This window comes from Frankliniella occidentalis, unplaced genomic scaffold (genome assembly GCF_000697945.3).
Source record: "Frankliniella occidentalis isolate FOCC.00 unplaced genomic scaffold, Focc_3.1 Scaffold2, whole genome shotgun sequence".
NCBI lineage: Eukaryota > Metazoa > Arthropoda > Insecta > Thysanoptera > Thripidae > Frankliniella > Frankliniella occidentalis.
Window position 1 is genome coordinate 3,328,451 of NW_026267132.1, and position 15,210 is coordinate 3,343,660.

Consider the following 15,210-nt stretch of genomic DNA (forward strand, 5'->3'; position numbering starts at 1 on the left):
TCTACAGTGCGTCACATTTGCCCCGTTGGGAATCACCCGTTTGGAAACTGCCAACAAGTAAAGCCTCTGCAAAGACCTCTGAAACCCCTCCGTGCTTGGGATTTGGGGCTTGGAATTGTTCCCCATGAACGAGGAATTCCCAGGAACGGCCTCATAGCGCCTGGCGGGTAGGCAGCATCTTGCCTGCAGTGCATGCGTGTACTGCAGGGTGGCCTACACGGTGTCTCGCAGGCGCTAAGCTCCCGGAATGTGCCGAATTAATATGAGAAAAAAGGACGTATTTTCTGGACGATCCACATACCCATCAACTAGTTCGTTCAACAGAAGTAAACGTCATGGTGACTAACTGGCAGTGATGGCACAGTAGAGAGGACTAAGATTCGGCCAATCCTTAATGAATCTCTATTACTTTGGGATGAGTGGGTGGGATGGACTAAACTAAATTACTGCCAGCTCATAGCCGGGTTGTCTGCAGCTTCCGCGGGGGAAGGACCGCGCCGCCCCACCATGCACCCGCACCATCACGAACACGTGAGTCGCCTCGACCAGCATTGAGGCTTTTCTCCAACGACTCTCATCAGTAGGACTGCCGTTGGTCCAGATCCACGTGACACTCGTGACCGCGACGCTACTCCATGGCGCGGCGGCGGCGGGCCCCGCGCCCCAAGCAGAGTTCTGGCCGCGGGGTTGTCAGCTGATAAGCCGCAATGGATGAGATAAACGTGTATCGCAAATGCAACGCGTTCCTTCGGGCACTTGCCATGATCTAGGGACACATTTTGGTGATCTGGTGCCATTACATTACAGGAAGGACTTAAGAAAAGTGGAATATAATTACATGGTGGATCCCAACTGCAATTGACGTAGTTTAATATCTGTGAAAGCTATCAGTTAATGAGAAATTATGATGAGAAAACGTACCACTGAAACACCCTGCTGGGATGATGATTCGCCTCTCCCACTGAACGGTGGGGAGGATTAGTTTACAACCCTCGTCCAAATCTGTTGTCAGGTATCTGTTGGGATGTACAAGGAATAATGCTCGTAAAAATTGAACGGAAAGTCATAGACGATATGCTAAGGTTTTTGTTTGTTATGTGTAAAGAAATGGAAGTGAATATAGAGTTTCTTTGCAGTCATACAAATAGAGTTGTAAAACAGGTCATGGAGAACATGAAAAAACAGTTTAATTAACCAATTTGTATTAAGAGAAAATATGATATGCATAAAAATATCAGGGAAACTACTAGTTACTTGATACTGTACAAAAGTCATACAAGAAAGAAATGTGTGCAGGTAATTTGTCAGCACTACTATTCTACTTTCATTTTCTGCCTAATCAACAATATTAAGATGGCACTCGAATAAACATATTACATATCAATACCACATCATTAGGATGAATTTAGAGAGCTACTGCACAAAACGTAAATTATTAGTTGTCTCATTAGACTTGTTTCTTGACAAGTACGAGGATTGTGGTCAGGTGTTTTTAAGGTTAGGTGGTCCATCGTCATAGTCCACTTTAGTTCAGAACTTGCACTTTCAACCAACAAGTGTGACGTACTTACTCGTACATACCTTTGTGCCTTGGAGATTAGAAGACAGCAACCTTCACGCAGTGTCCAACGGCAACAATCCATCGAACTTAATACATCAGCACAAAGCAATCCTCGTAGTTTCGAAATGCTTTACAAACAACAGCAGAACGACACATATGTAACGAATCCACACACACACTGGCAGCAGACGTGTCCGGTCCAACAGGCACTCATTCACTGACAACGCGACGTGTACGCCGTGTTTGTACCGTAAGGCTAAGTGCTGCGATATCACGCACACGCACAAAAAAAGAGCGGGACGAGTGAATTACTTCAAGTGCCAGCCAGGCTCGCGGGTCCCGTAGTCCCCGTCGCGATCGCGACTCTTCATTTAAAGAGAGAACGTGACATAGGCAACCCGTGTAACAGCTGATGCTGCACTGCCAACCTCACAGCCGCAAAAAGTAAGAGCGATGGAAACAGTTCCCTGTTTCAAGATAAGAATTTAGAAATTAATTCAAGAATTTCTTCGAGAAATGTTGGCACAAAAAGCCCCTTGAAGAATATCTTCGTTCGGCATACATTTCTCCCTATGACTTCAGTGTTTTAGTAAGAACTGGTTAATTACTTCCGTAAAACAGCTATCTTGATTAAAATTGTTCAACAACCTTTCCAGTTCTGTTTTGACTTGGTTTGTTTCTTTAAATGACCCTGGTAACATGATGAATGTTCTACATTAAAACTTAAATGTGGTGTTACTCCTGTCATACACTCCATGTCTGATGAACGCAAGGGCAACAATAAAAACAACTTCTTGAAATTTTCTGATTTTTTTTTATTAAGCGACAATCTTATTGGATCTATGACTGGCCGGTCTTGCGGGCAACAGGCTTGCCACCTTCACGGAATCCATTCCTGAATGACACAAAACAGGAACAGGTGAGCGACTAAAATTTTGATCAATACAACAGATCGGTAAACCTGAGATGCAGGGAACAAGATAACAGAAGTCACCATGTTAATGCATGGTGATTTCAGGTTTGTTGTTCCCTGCCTTCTTCCTCTTACATTTACCGGAATGCGAACTAGAGATAAAGAAAAGACAATACTAACCTGAAACGCCTCCTGACAATCTTAAGGTGCCTCATGCGGCCAGTTCCAGTGGTCTTCCTCCTCTGGGCCTTGACAGACCAGTTGACTGCAAGAGAACACACACGTAAGAGAGGAGCTTGGAATTTGAGAAATAGGGCAACAATAATGGAAAGGAAACTCACAGTGACGCAGCTTAGCTGATGGGTATCCACACTGTCCGCATTTGGACTTCTGGATGTGGTATGATGATCGGCCACAACGACGGCACAGTGTGTGCGTCTTATTGCGGCGCTTTCCAAAGCTTGATGTACCCTTAGTCTGTAACACGCACACAAATGAAATTAAGAATGTAACACAGCACGAATGAACAGAGAGACAAGCACAGATATGGGTTGCAGATGTAAACAAGAGACGAAACTGCATCAGCAATTGAAACAACAGGGAGCTAGATAATTGCACTCATAAAATTACAGAACTAGATATTTTAAGTGCAACACTGCAATTCACAGGTACAATAAGATAAAGAAAAGTAAAAGGGATGGCAAAAAGAATACGTATAATTTCAACAGGACTACATATTGTCCACTGTGAACAAGACGAAACGTACAGGGGAGCACAGAAAACCGATAAAATAAGAAGATTCACAAATTATGCCAATATCTCCGTCTACCTAAGGTTAGTCGGCAAGTAGGCAGGTTAGGGCATGAACAACAACAATTCGTTTCACCATTAATATTCACAAAACTGAAAAATTTGAGTTTACGATGTCCAATGCCACAGATTAATACAATTCGTCCAAAGAAAGAGATATATATACGATTGGCTCTTTTATAGCTGGAAGACCACATGAGGGTCCGGCCCGCTTCGGAGCAACACCAAGATTTCTGAAGATTTCTTCACTTAAATACCATCTCTACGAGTGATTTCTAGTCACCAAAATCTCGAAGAAGAATTTCCAGATGTGCAGGAAAAGCTTACCATAACGATGGTTCTTCGCTACAAAGATAAAATAACTTAGACTATCCAACTCACCATTTTGGGATACGAATGTTTAGGAAGGAAACACACTGAAAGAAAGACAGCCTTGTCGAAATATACTTAAAACGGAAACGTTGAGCCGGGGTAGGAAGAAGTGCTACCAACCAACTCACAGTAAATCATACAACGGGATTCATTTAATATGTTATGTTTGTTGACAAGAACTGAAAAAGAGAACTCACATATTAATCACACAAAAAATATTGCATTTTTGTTTCGTTTCAAGAAGATGCTCATTTGGGTTTTGTGAAGTGCATTATTATTTTGAAAGCGAAGGGTGGTTATGTGGCTAAACAGGAAAACCGGTGCTAACAGTCATTTGTTGAAGCGCGAAATACTTAACTTTTAAAACGGCGGTTCAGAGCTGCCTTATTTTTTTTAATTTTTCTTTACCTAATTTGTAATTTTGTTCGTATTCCGTTAAAACAATTCTGCCATTTTTGTTTCTACTACTGCTGCTGGCCCTTCTCACACCTTTTTCTTTGAAATAACGAAAGAACCGGGCCGGGAATACCTGCACTGCATTCTTCCAGTGCTCAGTGAGAGTGACAGAGAAAAACATATTGGCTTCTCTCACTCATGTTAGCGGTGTGTCAGCATTGTTGACGAAACTAGTTTTTTGCCAAATAAAAATAAGACACGTACAGATCTTAGTTAGAAAGGTTGAATGATTTGCATAGTTTGGAGTGTAGATTATTCTTTTGTGCACCGTGAGTGAAAGTCTCTAAGTTCACGTCATGTCGGAATACAAACTCAGCTGTGCCCTGTCAGGACATTCTCTGGACGTTCGAGCAGTCTGTGCAGCCGGGGATGAAACCATTATTTCGGGTTCTCGTGATGCCACGGCAAAAATTTGGAGATCAAATGGGTAACTTTAATTTCCACTTCTTGAATCTTTATCACTCGCTTACCTTGACTTGTTTCTCATCACCTAACCTCTTAAAGAATAACAGTTCATTTATGTCTTCTTTTGCTTTGTACTTGACATTGTATTCTCATATTTCTCTAGTTGGTTTTGTCTATTAATTTTTTTTTTGTAAAGTTTCTTTCAATTAGTTCAAGTAGCTCCTTGTCCGTTTTCCTTTTGCAATTTTCTTGCTACGCATCCGTTATTGAGCAGTTATTGTAGGTTGTATTATATGGCTACCAACCTCCGTTATGTTCCAGGGTAAATCCAGGTTACCATGAAGCTCAGACTCTACGTGGTCATACAAATTTTGTGACTTGCGTTTGCTACTGCCCTCCATCCAATGCCTATCCAAATGGCATAATTTTAACATCTGGGAATGACAAGAATATATGTGGCTTCATAGCTGAACAGGAGTCCCCCCTCTTTACACTCAAAGGCCATTCAGAAACAGGTGAGATACAAATATAATATATGGTAAAACCAAATAGGGTTGGTGCCTCATTATTTTTAAAAAAAATAATATTTATACTTTTGCTTTGTTTGCAGTGTGCTGCCTAAGTTTGGGGATAGAACCTGGCACATTTTTGAGTGCATCCTGGGACAAAACTGGGAAAGTATGGAATTACACATCTGGAGAAATGGGAACAACTTTTAAGGGCCATGACCTAGCAGTTTGGGGTATTATTGAAGTGTCAGCTGGTGTGGTGATAACTGGAGCAGCTGACAAAACCATAAAAGTTTGGGAAAAACACTCAGGAACTTGTCAGTCTACATTAACTGGTAAAGCAACAACTGTTTTTGTCATTTCAAGTCCTTTACAATCCTTTTATATAATGTATTTTTTATTCTTATCTTCGACATTTTTATTGTTTCAGGGCACACAGATTGCGTAAGGGGACTAGCAAGGATAAATGATCACGAGTTTTTGTCCTGTGGAAATGATGCCACAGTTCGTCATTGGTCTACAACCGGGGACTGTTTGAGTATTCTTTATGGTCATTCAAACTATATTTACAGGTTTGTACCAATAAATAAGCTTCATCTGATTATTTATTTTATTTCATTGTTTTAACGTGTTGACACAATTTTCTTTACTATTCATCTAGCATAGCAATAGGACCTGATGGTTGTGGCTTCGCCTCAGTTGGAGAGGACAGCTCATTACGTGTCTGGAAGGATTCAAGTGTTGCTCAAGTGCTTTCGCTCCCAGCTCAAAGTGTGTGGAGTGTTTGTTTCCTACCAAACTCTGATATTGTAACTGGATCAAGGTAAATATTTAAACATGTTGTTTGGTGTTTATCACTTAATGAAAAGGAAAATACTATAGTTCTGTGAATTTGCACTTGTTTAAAGTGATGGAGTTGTCCGAGTCTTCTCTAAAGACCATGCCCGGCAGGCTAGTGAGGATGTGCTAAAGTGTTATGAGGAAGAGATTGAAGCAATGTTCAAAGTTTCTTCACAGGAACTGGGAGGAGTCAAAATTAGCGAGTAGGTGTCAAAATTGATAGGAAAAGAAATTGAAATATATTGAATTTATTCAATATGTTTTTTTTACCTAATGAATTTGAATCTGAAGTTTGCCAGGTAAAGAAGCACTGTATGAACCTGGTAAATCTGATGGCCAGACTAAGCTGGTCCGTGAAGGCACTCAAGTCACTGTCTACAGTTGGTCAGCCACACAGAAAGAGTGGACCAAGGTGGGAGATGTTGCTGGCGCCAATGAAGAAAACTCAGGAAAATCATTGCATCAGGGCAAGGTAGGAATGCTTACCTTTCTCGTAAAAGTTGAAGATTATTTCACACCCCTTAAGTTTACTCTACTCTTTTTCTGTTTAGGAATACGATTATGTATTTAGCATTGACATTAAAGATGGAGTTCCTCCTTTGAAATTACCTTACAATCTTAATGAGGACCCTTGGTTTGCCGCTCAAAAGTTTATTCATGATAATGATCTACCTCAAGCATACCTTGAACAAATTGCAAATTTCATTGTGACAAATTCAAAGAAAACAAACCAAGCCACAGTCACCAGTGCCCCAGCTCAACCGGAATTTTGTGATCCGTTTACAGGTCATTACTTGCAGATTAAAAATGACTTCTCATAGCCCTATTCCCATTTCAACTTAAAAAATTAATGCTTGTAATTTTTATCTAGGAGGAAATCGTTATATTCCTGGAGGTTCACAAAGTGTCCTACCTCCACGTCCTCCTGTGACAATTACGGCCTCTGGTAATCTTGATCCACTCACAGGTGGAAATTCATATGTACCAAATGGTGCCTCAGGTTTGTAAACACTTGACCCTTTGAAGACAAAAACAATACAACTAACCATAAAATAACCGGTTTTCTTTTTTTAATTTCTTGTAGACACAAAAAGCATGATTGAGAACTCTCTCTCTAAGCTCCATTTTCCTCAGAAAACATATCTTCGTTTTGAACAAGCTAATCTGAAAGCAATGTTAGGTGAGTACTTTAATTAATTATCACTGCAGGAACTGATTATGAATTGAATTATCTTCCTTACTTTGATTTCATTTAAAATGGTTTCAGATAAATTGCAAGAACTCAACAAAAAGTTGGGTGATGGATCTCACCAAGTTCATGAGGATAGTTTAGGAGATATTGTAAAACTAGCAGATCCACAGAACACTCCTGATCCAAGTTCAATCTCCACCTTACTGAAAATGTTGGACTGGCCTCAAGGTATGGTATTTTGTTGTACTACTTTTGCAACTTTAATGGGTTATTTTAACTTAAAGAATCAACAACTATTCATTTTTTTATCTTTTCTTATTTTACCATATATTAGATCTAGTTTTCCCAGTTCTGGATGTTACAAGATTAGCAGTTCGACATGCTGATACAAATCGTGAACTATGTGATGGCAAGTCTGGAGAACTATTAATGTCGAAGCTGCACTTATATCTCCAGCCAGCTCCTGGGCCAAATCAAATGTTATCATTGCGAGTTCTTTGCAATATGCTGTCTCATGTTCATGGAGAGGCGTTGGTTAGTCATAATGCTACTTCTCTTCTGCAACATGTTGATCAATATATTCCACCCTTTTCAAAGCCTTTTGAGGTAAGTGATGGAGATGCTTTTATAATACAGTGAGATCAGCTGTAGGTATTTTCTCTTTTTTTATGTGATGGTGTTTCTGTCTATGTCAGGTTGCAATTTCAACTCTTTTACTCAACTTCAGCGTCTTGTACACTAAAAAGTCTGAGCTACTAGCAAATATTGATGCTGTAGGAAATACTTGCCTACACACTTTGCCTCGGTTCTCAGACAAAGAGGCTATCTACCGGACTCTAGTGGCCATTGGAACTCTTCTTTCTCAGAAGGTTCAGCGTTTACCCAGCTGGGCTGAAGAATTGTGGCCTCATATCATTAGCATGTCGGAGAGTGATGATAGTAGAATTCAAGTTTGTGCTCAGCAAATATTAGCTATTGGGAGCTGATTGATGTTTTAATATGAAATGTACCGTGAATATGTAAGAGCTGATTAGTGCTGTAACTGCTTTAAATTGACCGTTCACAAAGTCTTGCTCTCTCACATACAGGAGAAAGCTATATCAGGAAGAGATATGCTTCATTTAGTCCTCCAATTATAATTGGAAACCAGTATGAAACGTGTTCATAATGAGCAGCACTAACTAAATTTTGTGATTTTTAAACACACCTAGTTATTTATGAAAAATGATGTTAGTCTAACTTGCAAATAGGTGTAGGATTGTTTTACTGGAATTTAATTCCACACTGAAGTGTTGGAATATTCTGATACAAACTTTGTGAAGATTGTCATTTCTAATTTGCCACACTATCACACCTGTGATATTGTTGTACAGAATTAATTATGGCTTAGGAAAATGTATATACCTCTATTGTTAATATGATTGTGTTAATACCTGAAATAAAAGGCTTTAAATTCACCTTGCCTGCACTGTGACTGCTAGATTTCCTACCATTTTTATGAGTGAATAAATTATTTCGATCTTCCATGATTGTTTACTGTTTCCCTTTTATGTCTCTCATGAGTAGGGATTGAGTTCATTGTATGCTTAACAGTATGGCTGATTAAAACTTTGAATGACATATTTTTAAAATGTATATTGATTTTCCTACACTAGAACAATACTTAGTTTCTCATACCTAACATGTCGCTTGCTTCTTTGGACTGCTTAACAAGACTTTCGCTAGCATATTTCTCTAATAGCTCTTTCTTCCTCCTCTCAAGTAGAGCTTGTTCAACTTCTTTCTGGGAAGGTGATGGAACATGGGCTATAAACCTTGGCTGGAGAGCTCTTTCACTTTTGCTTTGGTCCGAACTATCCTCTTCAGATGACTGAAAAAAAAAGGTATGTAAAATAGCCTGTTGAATGTTGGGGAAATTATGTCTAGCACGACAAACTTACATCACTTTCAGCAGCAACGGCATATATATTTTCTTCTTGCTCTTCATCCACTTTACTGCTCTCTCCTTCCATTGATTCTGCCTTCTTCGCTTTCCACTCACTGACAGCTTTTGCTATAGCTACAGGAAGCATAAGTGTAAAATTTAGCATTGCTCACCAAGTATACAATTTACAACTATAAATTTCTCAAATACCTTTCTTTTCAGCAATTTCTTCAAGAGGCAACAGGAGTCCATCATCATCGTCTCTGTAGCCGTAGTAATCAGCATCAATGTCTTTCATCAGCTCACCTCTTGTTTTGCGTGGAGGCGCTGGAGGTTCTTGCTCAAATAGCTCTCTCACACCTGAACAAATTCAGCAGTAGTAGAAAAATTGTATGAAGGATACCTTCCACTGAGCATGGAATTTGAGATTTCACCTACCTGGAAGTTCTTTAGCTGCTCCAAAGTATTTATATCCCCTATTTCCTGGTACTTCCCTACCTTCATGATCCAACATCCGTGGACCAACTCTTCGATAGTCTGGTCCACCAAGATCTTTGATCTGAACTTCCCAATGACCCTTTTCCCTAAGCAACTTATTAATTTCATCGTTTAGATCTCTTATACGAAACTCTCCAAGACCAGCTAGAAAAAAAAAATACACAGTGAATACAGTAGGACTAGGATTCATACAAATATGCAACTGCTCTCAATCATTTTACCATTTTGAATTTGAGCCACCTTTTTGGCTACTTCTCTGATAATTTGCATGCGCCATTTTTCAGCTTTTGGGAGATCATTACATTCTGATGCAAGGTATGGTCTCCTCTCCTGTTTATTAGGTTCATCTCCTACTTGAGCTGCTCGCCAACGAGCCAGCGTTGTCCTAAAAATATAGTTAGAACGGTTTATAACATAGAAAACAAACAAAGCTTAAATAAATTGAGTATAAGATGTCAAAATTGATTATTAACATAGTATTAGAAAACTTACATAGCCTTCTCCGCATTTCGAGCCTGCAAACAATCAGATAAAATTATTAGATGTCAAAGTTACCGTACTACTTGATTTTAATCTTAATATTTTGTTACTAAATTTATCCTAGATAGAGAAACCCCTAATAATCACAAATTCCCTAATTATTTTAAGTTTACATGCAAAACAGGAGTAATACTAGCGGAATCATTCAAAAAAGTCAACAAGGACAAGACAACAGAAACACTAGTTTTTCACATTGATTGTTTGCTTCCAAAATTACGGATAGCCGCAAATTAAAGTCATCCAAAGAAAAACATTGCTATCCTTTTTTCTAACGTAAAGAAGGGAAATAAAGTTATTTGACACTTGTTTATTGGTTGTCATTTATTGGTTGTCATATCATAACATCTGTTACTTCATTCATTCGACATGAGGGATACAAAACCCGTTTTCAGAAGTTGGAGAGTTTTGAATATAAGAGTAGTGTATATATACTTTAGAAACACACTAAATGCGGATTATGTGTTAACGTCAATATGCCGAACACGAATCGGTTTAGGTTAGGAAAACCTCAAAGTCTTGCATAGAGGGAGTTCATATCATTCTTAATCCATAAATTAAAATCATGTTGGCGTATTTAAAAAAAATTGTTTAAACGCATGTCCATTGAAAATAAAATGTACACGATACGTACCATTTTGAACTGCGACTTTAATTCCGAGTGAGGTCTGTTGTGTTTCTATTTGTATTTTTCCGATATTTTTCTTCTGCCGCTTACGTTCTATGCCGCCAACCTCTCGGCTTTCATTTAGTAATTCGAGCAACTGTTGATCGAGATTAACTCACAGTGAAATACTAATCAAATTGGTTTTCAAACAAATTTAATAAGAATTTTGTTTATTGAGAATATATTTAAACGATTCATATTGTTAAATCATTATAAACATTTGACGGGTCAGCGCTGCCCAGCCTGTCTGTGTTTTGTTTCCGTTCCCAGCCCTCGAACACGCCGGTCGCTCCGCAGATCGGCACAGGCCGTCTCCTCCCTCTGGCTCTCATGGCTCGCTGACTTGGGCCGAGTTGAAACTTGTACGGTTTCCTTAACGTTTGACAAGACTCGTGAATGAACTCAACAATCTCCAACACCTGCTTCCAGGTCGTCGTATGACATCATTGAAAGGGAAAAAGGAACGACTCTGATTTTGGAAGAGTAAGTGAGTGTTTTGTGTGACTTGTCAAATGGTTCGTAGTTGGTTCTTGAACGTTTTTGAGGTGGACGAAACTGTCCGGTGTTTTTCTGGCGCAGGTAACCGTCGCCAGCTCGTAACGTTTCGCAACCATGACTCTTCAGGCCGCTTCGAAACAATTTGGTGCTGTCGTCACTGCCTCCAGCGCCCCTAAACATGTATGTTGACTCTTTTCAATGTTCTATTTTGTGTAAATCCCCCACCGTGTGCGGGGGGATTTGAGTACTAGAAGAACGACTCATTTGTTGAGACTTTTATTGACGACAGGAGTCGCTAGGCCGGGCCCCACCACAGCTGAAGGACGGCGTTCACACTTTCCTCTCGTTGGCCAAGATGCACCCCGAGCTGCACCCCGCAGTGCTGGCTGCTATCTTGGGTAGGTACTGCCGACAGCCGGCGGGTTGACTTGCCCACCCTCCCCTTGACCTTGTCGCTTGTCCTGTGGATGTGACTGACCCCGTCGCGTGTCTGTTCGCTACAGCACAGCCCGCGTCCGAGCGCCAGGCCCTGCTGCAGGCGGCGAGCGGTGCTGCCCAGCAGCCCTGCAGCCCACCTGCCTCGCAGCAGGCCAAGGGCGCCAATGGCTTGACGCTGACGCCTTCCTCGGACTGCTCGGACGACGTGTGGGAGGACGCCGTGGAGAGCCTGGACCGCGACCCCAAATCCCAGGTGCAGTGAAATGCTTGCTGAAACGGGCGTTTGTTCTCTGTCCGTCATTTCTCGTGTTTGATCGTGATTGCTCTTTTATGCTCGTAGGCGCGCCCCGCCTCAGCAGGGACCCCTTCGGGGACAGCCCCGTCGGTGCCCATGGCCTCGGTGGTGGAGGATGCCCCCTCGGAGCTGCAGAGGCTGGAGCAGGAGGCGGCGGACTGCCACCGCGCCTGGCAGCAGAGCAGGCAGCTGGTGCACTGGACGCGCTACAACGACTGCCGCAACAGGATGGCGCAGCTGAAGCGGCGCAACTCGGAGGACCCCGACACCCCCGACAGCAGGTGCGTGGGACGGGTCGCACTATTGCATCCCCCCCCCCTTGTTTTTCGGCGTTTTTCTGATTGTTTTTGTCGCTCAGGTTCGCGCAGCTGCAGGCGCAGCGGGAGGTGCACGAGCGGCGGCTCGTGGAGCTGGCCAAGCGGCGGGAGCGCCTGCGCTGGTCGCGGCGCTACCACGAGCAGACGCGCGCGCACCACACGCAGCTGGCGCAGGCGCAGCTGCAGGAGCGGCTGCGCGAGCTGGAGGAGCGGGCGCAGCTGCGGCGTCTGCAGCATCTGCAGCGGCTGCAGCAGCTCGTGTCCGAGCTGTCCATCATGGACCAGGAGGACATGGAGGAGAGGCAGAGGTCCACCACGACCAGGAGGAAGATTGACGCGCCCAAGCCGGTCGACTCTTCCGTGGACGAGTTCACTCACGTCTGGGATGACTTCTCTCACTGGGAGAAGATGGTCAGCGACGACGTCAAGGAGAATGAGGACCCCGCCGACGCGTCCACGGTGCCCTCTCAGAGCCCCGTGGGCACCCGGCGGCCCGACGTCCCGATGCTCGCCAACCAACCCGACCTCATCCCCGTGCTCCCGCCGGTGCCCGGCCAGGCCGGGCCCTGGCGCACTACCAGGTCGAGCAGCTGCAGCAGCATTAGCAGCGGCGGTCAGCGGCGCAGCCCCGACTCTGGCTTCGAGGAGAGGAAGAAGTGGTTTGAGGAGGCGCTGCTCTCTTGGCACGCGCAGGATGACGAGGAACACTTTGGCACGTCGCTGTACCCGTCGTCGTACGTGCGCGGGCGTGCCCAGGACCGCGCCGGGGAGCGCGCGCCGCAGTGGTCCCAGGCGGCGTGGAGCGCTTGGCAGGGACCTTCCTACACGATTCATTGAGCTCTTGCTCTGTTTTCTGGTCAATCGTTTAGACTGAATTTTTTATTGGTCAGAAAATGTATTTTAATTTGTTTTTCTTACCTAGTTGATGTGTTTTTAATGAGTGGCTTTTAACTTCAAGACTGAATTATGAATTGATAATCATTTTTTGGAACTTCAAAGCTTTACAATTTTATTGTCAGATTTGTGTAATTTTTAAATCTTGAATTTGTGTAATGTCATGTAATTTTTTCTTATGAAATACTTATAATTAACGTTGTCTCTGACATAATTATTAGATTACCCTCCATATTGACTTTAGTGGCGACTTGTCACTTTAATTGTTTTAATTTAATGTTGTGTGAAACACGAAAGTTGTCCAACTTTTGGGCTTGTATAGATCAAGTCATTCAAGTTTCAGATGTTTAAAAATGAAATAAAATATTAACTTTTTAACAAGTTTGGTGAGTTCATTGGGACAGAGTACAATAATCCGGGCTATGAAAGTCGAAACAATTAAAATGCCACTCTGTAGTTGTCTCTCTCGGCATGTGAAGCCTTCTGCGCCAGTTATGATAAACCCACGGAGTAATGTGTGTGTCCCCCACCCCTCTGGTGGTTCGTGGCCACAGAGCGCGCGTGTGTGTGTGTGGGAATACATCACTGCCGACAGTATGAGTACATGGTGAGCCCGACACACATGGCCGCGCCGGGAGAGTATGGACCCGCGGCGCGTCCGGGCGCCATCCTGCCATCCTCATTACGCCCCCAACCCTCTCCCTCCACCGACCTCCTGTGATTATCCGCCTGATTTGGGTCCAGACCTTCCAGACCTTGGCCCAGTGGCCTGGTTCGCTTCGCGCCCCGCTCCGTATGCGGCAGTGGCCGCGCTCCCCGCCGCGCCCCCGCACCCCCGCGCGCACTCAAACACACGCGCGCACCTGTGGTGGTGACGTCCGACCCCGGCCCGCTCCCGCTCCTGTGCGCAATCCGCCTTGGGGACGACCGGGATCCTCCCGCACTCGACGCACGCCCCGCGCCCCGGTTTCTTTGCACCATGATGATTCTAATGTATTTTTTTTCTTTTTCGTGTTTCCAGGCTGCCGCGCGCGCGTCGTGGGTGCTGGTTGAGAGACGGGCGAGGACTTCCGGGCTGGTACCTTTTCGCTCTGCGCTTCCGGCTCGAAGGATGCGGCCCTGCCGCCGCCTCCGGAGGAGGGGCACACCTACACGCCGCGCCGCCCCGCATCCGCCGTCATCCGGGTCCCCTTGGCGGACAACACTGCAAGACCCAACGAGGTGTCAGTCCAGGTGATTCCGTCGCTTCAAATCCAGACACCCCCCACCCTCCTCCCCTTAACTAGAGCTCTACACGTCCGCATCACCTGGCGTGACATGATGACAACCTGTCGCCGCCCCCGCAGCGTCACCCTCTCTCTCTGTTCCACGGGAAGCTCTCGCTGTCTCTCGCCTCGCCTGCCCCTCTCCTAGGGACTGCGGTGGACAGCCCTCATCTGCTCTGCACCCCGTCCCCGTTCCCCCTCCCCTCCTCGGGTCCTCTCTCATGCTCAAAAAACATTGCAAGAATAAGAGGCAGTCGTGCCCAGGCCGGTCGGGCCGGGCCGGCACTGTGTCCTGTCCTCGGCAGGACGCCCCTTCTTCCCCCTCCCTCCCCCTCACCCATATCAACCCTTTCTGCTCTCTTCTCTCGGAAAATATACCAACACGGGCTTACCCCCGCCGCTGCGCGACCCAGTCTTCCCTTCTGTTTTTTTCTCCCTACCGTTCTGTTCCCAGCTCAGCTGGTCCGGCTGAAACGGCGTCCTTATTAGCCCCCATCCCCCGGCATTGGTCCCGCACGGGTGTGCTGTGCTTCCCTGCCTCTCTCCCTGCCCCCCTCTCCGCCTCCTTCCCTTACTTCCTTCTTTCCCTCACTGCCTCCTCTGCTCCCGCCTCCTCCCCCTCCTCGTCCTCTCCTCCTCCCTCTCCCGCTCTGTCCTTTCAACCCTCCCTTCTTCCTCCTCCAATCACCCCTCTGCCTTCACTCCTCTCCCTTCACTCCTCCCCCTTCACTCCTCTCCCTTCACTCCTCTCCCTTCACTCCTCTCCCTTCACTCCTCTCCGTTCACTCCTCTCCCTTCACCCTTCTCTCTTCACTCCTC

At 44.5% G+C, this 15,210-nt stretch overlaps 5 protein-coding genes across 8 annotated transcripts in view; 2 read left to right on the forward strand and 3 right to left on the reverse strand.

Annotated features, from left to right (window-relative positions):
• Window positions 1–2,214, reverse strand: part of LOC113210352 (kelch-like ECH-associated protein 1B) — a 12,022-nt gene extending 9,808 nt beyond the window's left edge. Inside the window, exons 1-2 of the mRNA XM_052264668.1 lie at window positions 1,582–2,214; window positions 922–1,016 (exon numbers count right to left, since the gene is read on the reverse strand). The gene's annotated coding sequence lies outside the window, so the exon portion shown is untranslated. The remainder of the gene's footprint in view (window positions 1–921; window positions 1,017–1,581) is intronic.
• Window positions 2,215–2,352: 138 nt separating this feature from the next.
• LOC113210357 (60S ribosomal protein L37) lies at window positions 2,353–3,828 on the reverse strand. Of its 2 annotated transcripts, none has more exons than XM_026428325.2 (4): window positions 3,666–3,828; window positions 2,816–2,951; window positions 2,655–2,739; window positions 2,353–2,456 (listed from the first exon to the last, which is right to left on the reverse strand). In XM_026428325.2, the coding sequence occupies exons 1-4, from the start codon at window positions 3,666–3,668 to the stop codon at window positions 2,402–2,404; spliced, it is 279 nt and encodes a 92-aa protein (XP_026284110.1). In that variant the 5' UTR covers window positions 3,669–3,828; the 3' UTR covers window positions 2,353–2,401. The 2 variants fall into 2 exon arrangements, with proteins under 2 accessions (XP_026284110.1, XP_026284111.1); XM_026428326.2 differs by having other exon boundaries at window positions 3,612–3,706.
• A 370-nt stretch (window positions 3,829–4,198) lies between these two features.
• LOC113210351 (phospholipase A-2-activating protein) lies at window positions 4,199–8,582 on the forward strand. Its single transcript, XM_026428312.2, has 13 exons — window positions 4,199–4,539; window positions 4,839–5,032; window positions 5,128–5,361; window positions 5,457–5,598; window positions 5,688–5,849; window positions 5,935–6,069; window positions 6,158–6,338; window positions 6,418–6,652; window positions 6,738–6,866; window positions 6,951–7,046; window positions 7,134–7,286; window positions 7,393–7,664; window positions 7,754–8,582. The coding sequence occupies exons 1-13, from the start codon at window positions 4,409–4,411 to the stop codon at window positions 8,042–8,044; spliced, it is 2,355 nt and encodes a 784-aa protein (XP_026284097.2). The 5' UTR covers window positions 4,199–4,408; the 3' UTR covers window positions 8,045–8,582.
• Window positions 8,583–8,678: 96 nt separating this feature from the next.
• On the reverse strand, window positions 8,679–10,774 carry LOC113210355 (pre-mRNA-splicing factor ISY1 homolog). Its single transcript, XM_026428323.2, has 7 exons — window positions 10,652–10,774; window positions 9,973–9,995; window positions 9,702–9,865; window positions 9,421–9,624; window positions 9,193–9,342; window positions 8,999–9,117; window positions 8,679–8,928 (listed from the first exon to the last, which is right to left on the reverse strand). The coding sequence occupies exons 1-7, from the start codon at window positions 10,652–10,654 to the stop codon at window positions 8,722–8,724; spliced, it is 870 nt and encodes a 289-aa protein (XP_026284108.2). The 5' UTR covers window positions 10,655–10,774; the 3' UTR covers window positions 8,679–8,721.
• A 167-nt stretch (window positions 10,775–10,941) lies between these two features.
• On the forward strand, window positions 10,942–13,507 carry LOC113210374 (uncharacterized). 3 transcript variants are annotated; one of them, XM_026428350.2, is made up of 6 exons: window positions 10,942–11,171; window positions 11,264–11,362; window positions 11,472–11,580; window positions 11,686–11,873; window positions 11,961–12,196; window positions 12,274–13,507. In XM_026428350.2, exons 2-6 carry the CDS (start codon window positions 11,297–11,299, stop codon window positions 13,067–13,069), a joined length of 1,395 nt encoding a protein of 464 aa, XP_026284135.2. In that variant the 5' UTR covers window positions 10,942–11,171; window positions 11,264–11,296; the 3' UTR covers window positions 13,070–13,507. The 3 variants fall into 3 exon arrangements, with proteins under 3 accessions (XP_026284135.2, XP_026284133.2, XP_052120648.1); XM_026428348.2 differs by having other exon boundaries at window positions 10,942–11,167; XM_052264688.1 differs by lacking the exon at window positions 10,942–11,171 and having other exon boundaries at window positions 11,455–11,580.
• The last annotated feature ends 1,703 nt before the right edge of the window (window positions 13,508–15,210 follow it).

Excerpts from the sequence above, each read along its gene's own strand:
- LOC113210357 (XM_026428325.2), bottom strand. Across the intron at positions 2,740-2,815 it reads ATCAGCTAAGCTGCGTCACT|TCAACTGGTCTGTCAAGGCC; the intron begins GTGAGTTTCCTT and ends GTTCTCTTGCAG. Across the intron at positions 2,457-2,654 it reads ATTGTCAGGAGGCGTTTCAG|GAATGGATTCCGTGAAGGTG; the intron begins GTTAGTATTGTC and ends TGTGTCATTCAG.
- LOC113210351 (XM_026428312.2), top strand. The coding sequence starts at position 4,409 with ATGTCGGAATACAAACTCAGCTGTGCCCTGTCAGGACATTCTCTGGAC. Across the intron at positions 5,033-5,127 it reads CAAAGGCCATTCAGAAACAG|TGTGCTGCCTAAGTTTGGGG; the intron begins GTGAGATACAAA and ends CTTTGTTTGCAG. Across the intron at positions 5,599-5,687 it reads CATTCAAACTATATTTACAG|CATAGCAATAGGACCTGATG; the intron begins GTTTGTACCAAT and ends CTATTCATCTAG.
- LOC113210355 (XM_026428323.2), bottom strand. Across the intron at positions 9,118-9,192 it reads AGAAATTGCTGAAAAGAAAG|CTATAGCAAAAGCTGTCAGT; the intron begins GTATTTGAGAAA and ends TGCTTCCTGTAG. Across the intron at positions 8,929-8,998 it reads CCGTTGCTGCTGAAAGTGAT|TCATCTGAAGAGGATAGTTC; the intron begins GTAAGTTTGTCG and ends TTTTTTTTTCAG.
- LOC113210374 (XM_026428350.2), top strand. The coding sequence starts at position 11,297 with ATGACTCTTCAGGCCGCTTCGAAACAATTTGGTGCTGTCGTCACTGCC. Across the intron at positions 11,363-11,471 it reads CCTCCAGCGCCCCTAAACAT|GAGTCGCTAGGCCGGGCCCC; the intron begins GTATGTTGACTC and ends TATTGACGACAG. Across the intron at positions 11,874-11,960 it reads ACCGCGACCCCAAATCCCAG|GCGCGCCCCGCCTCAGCAGG; the intron begins GTGCAGTGAAAT and ends TTATGCTCGTAG.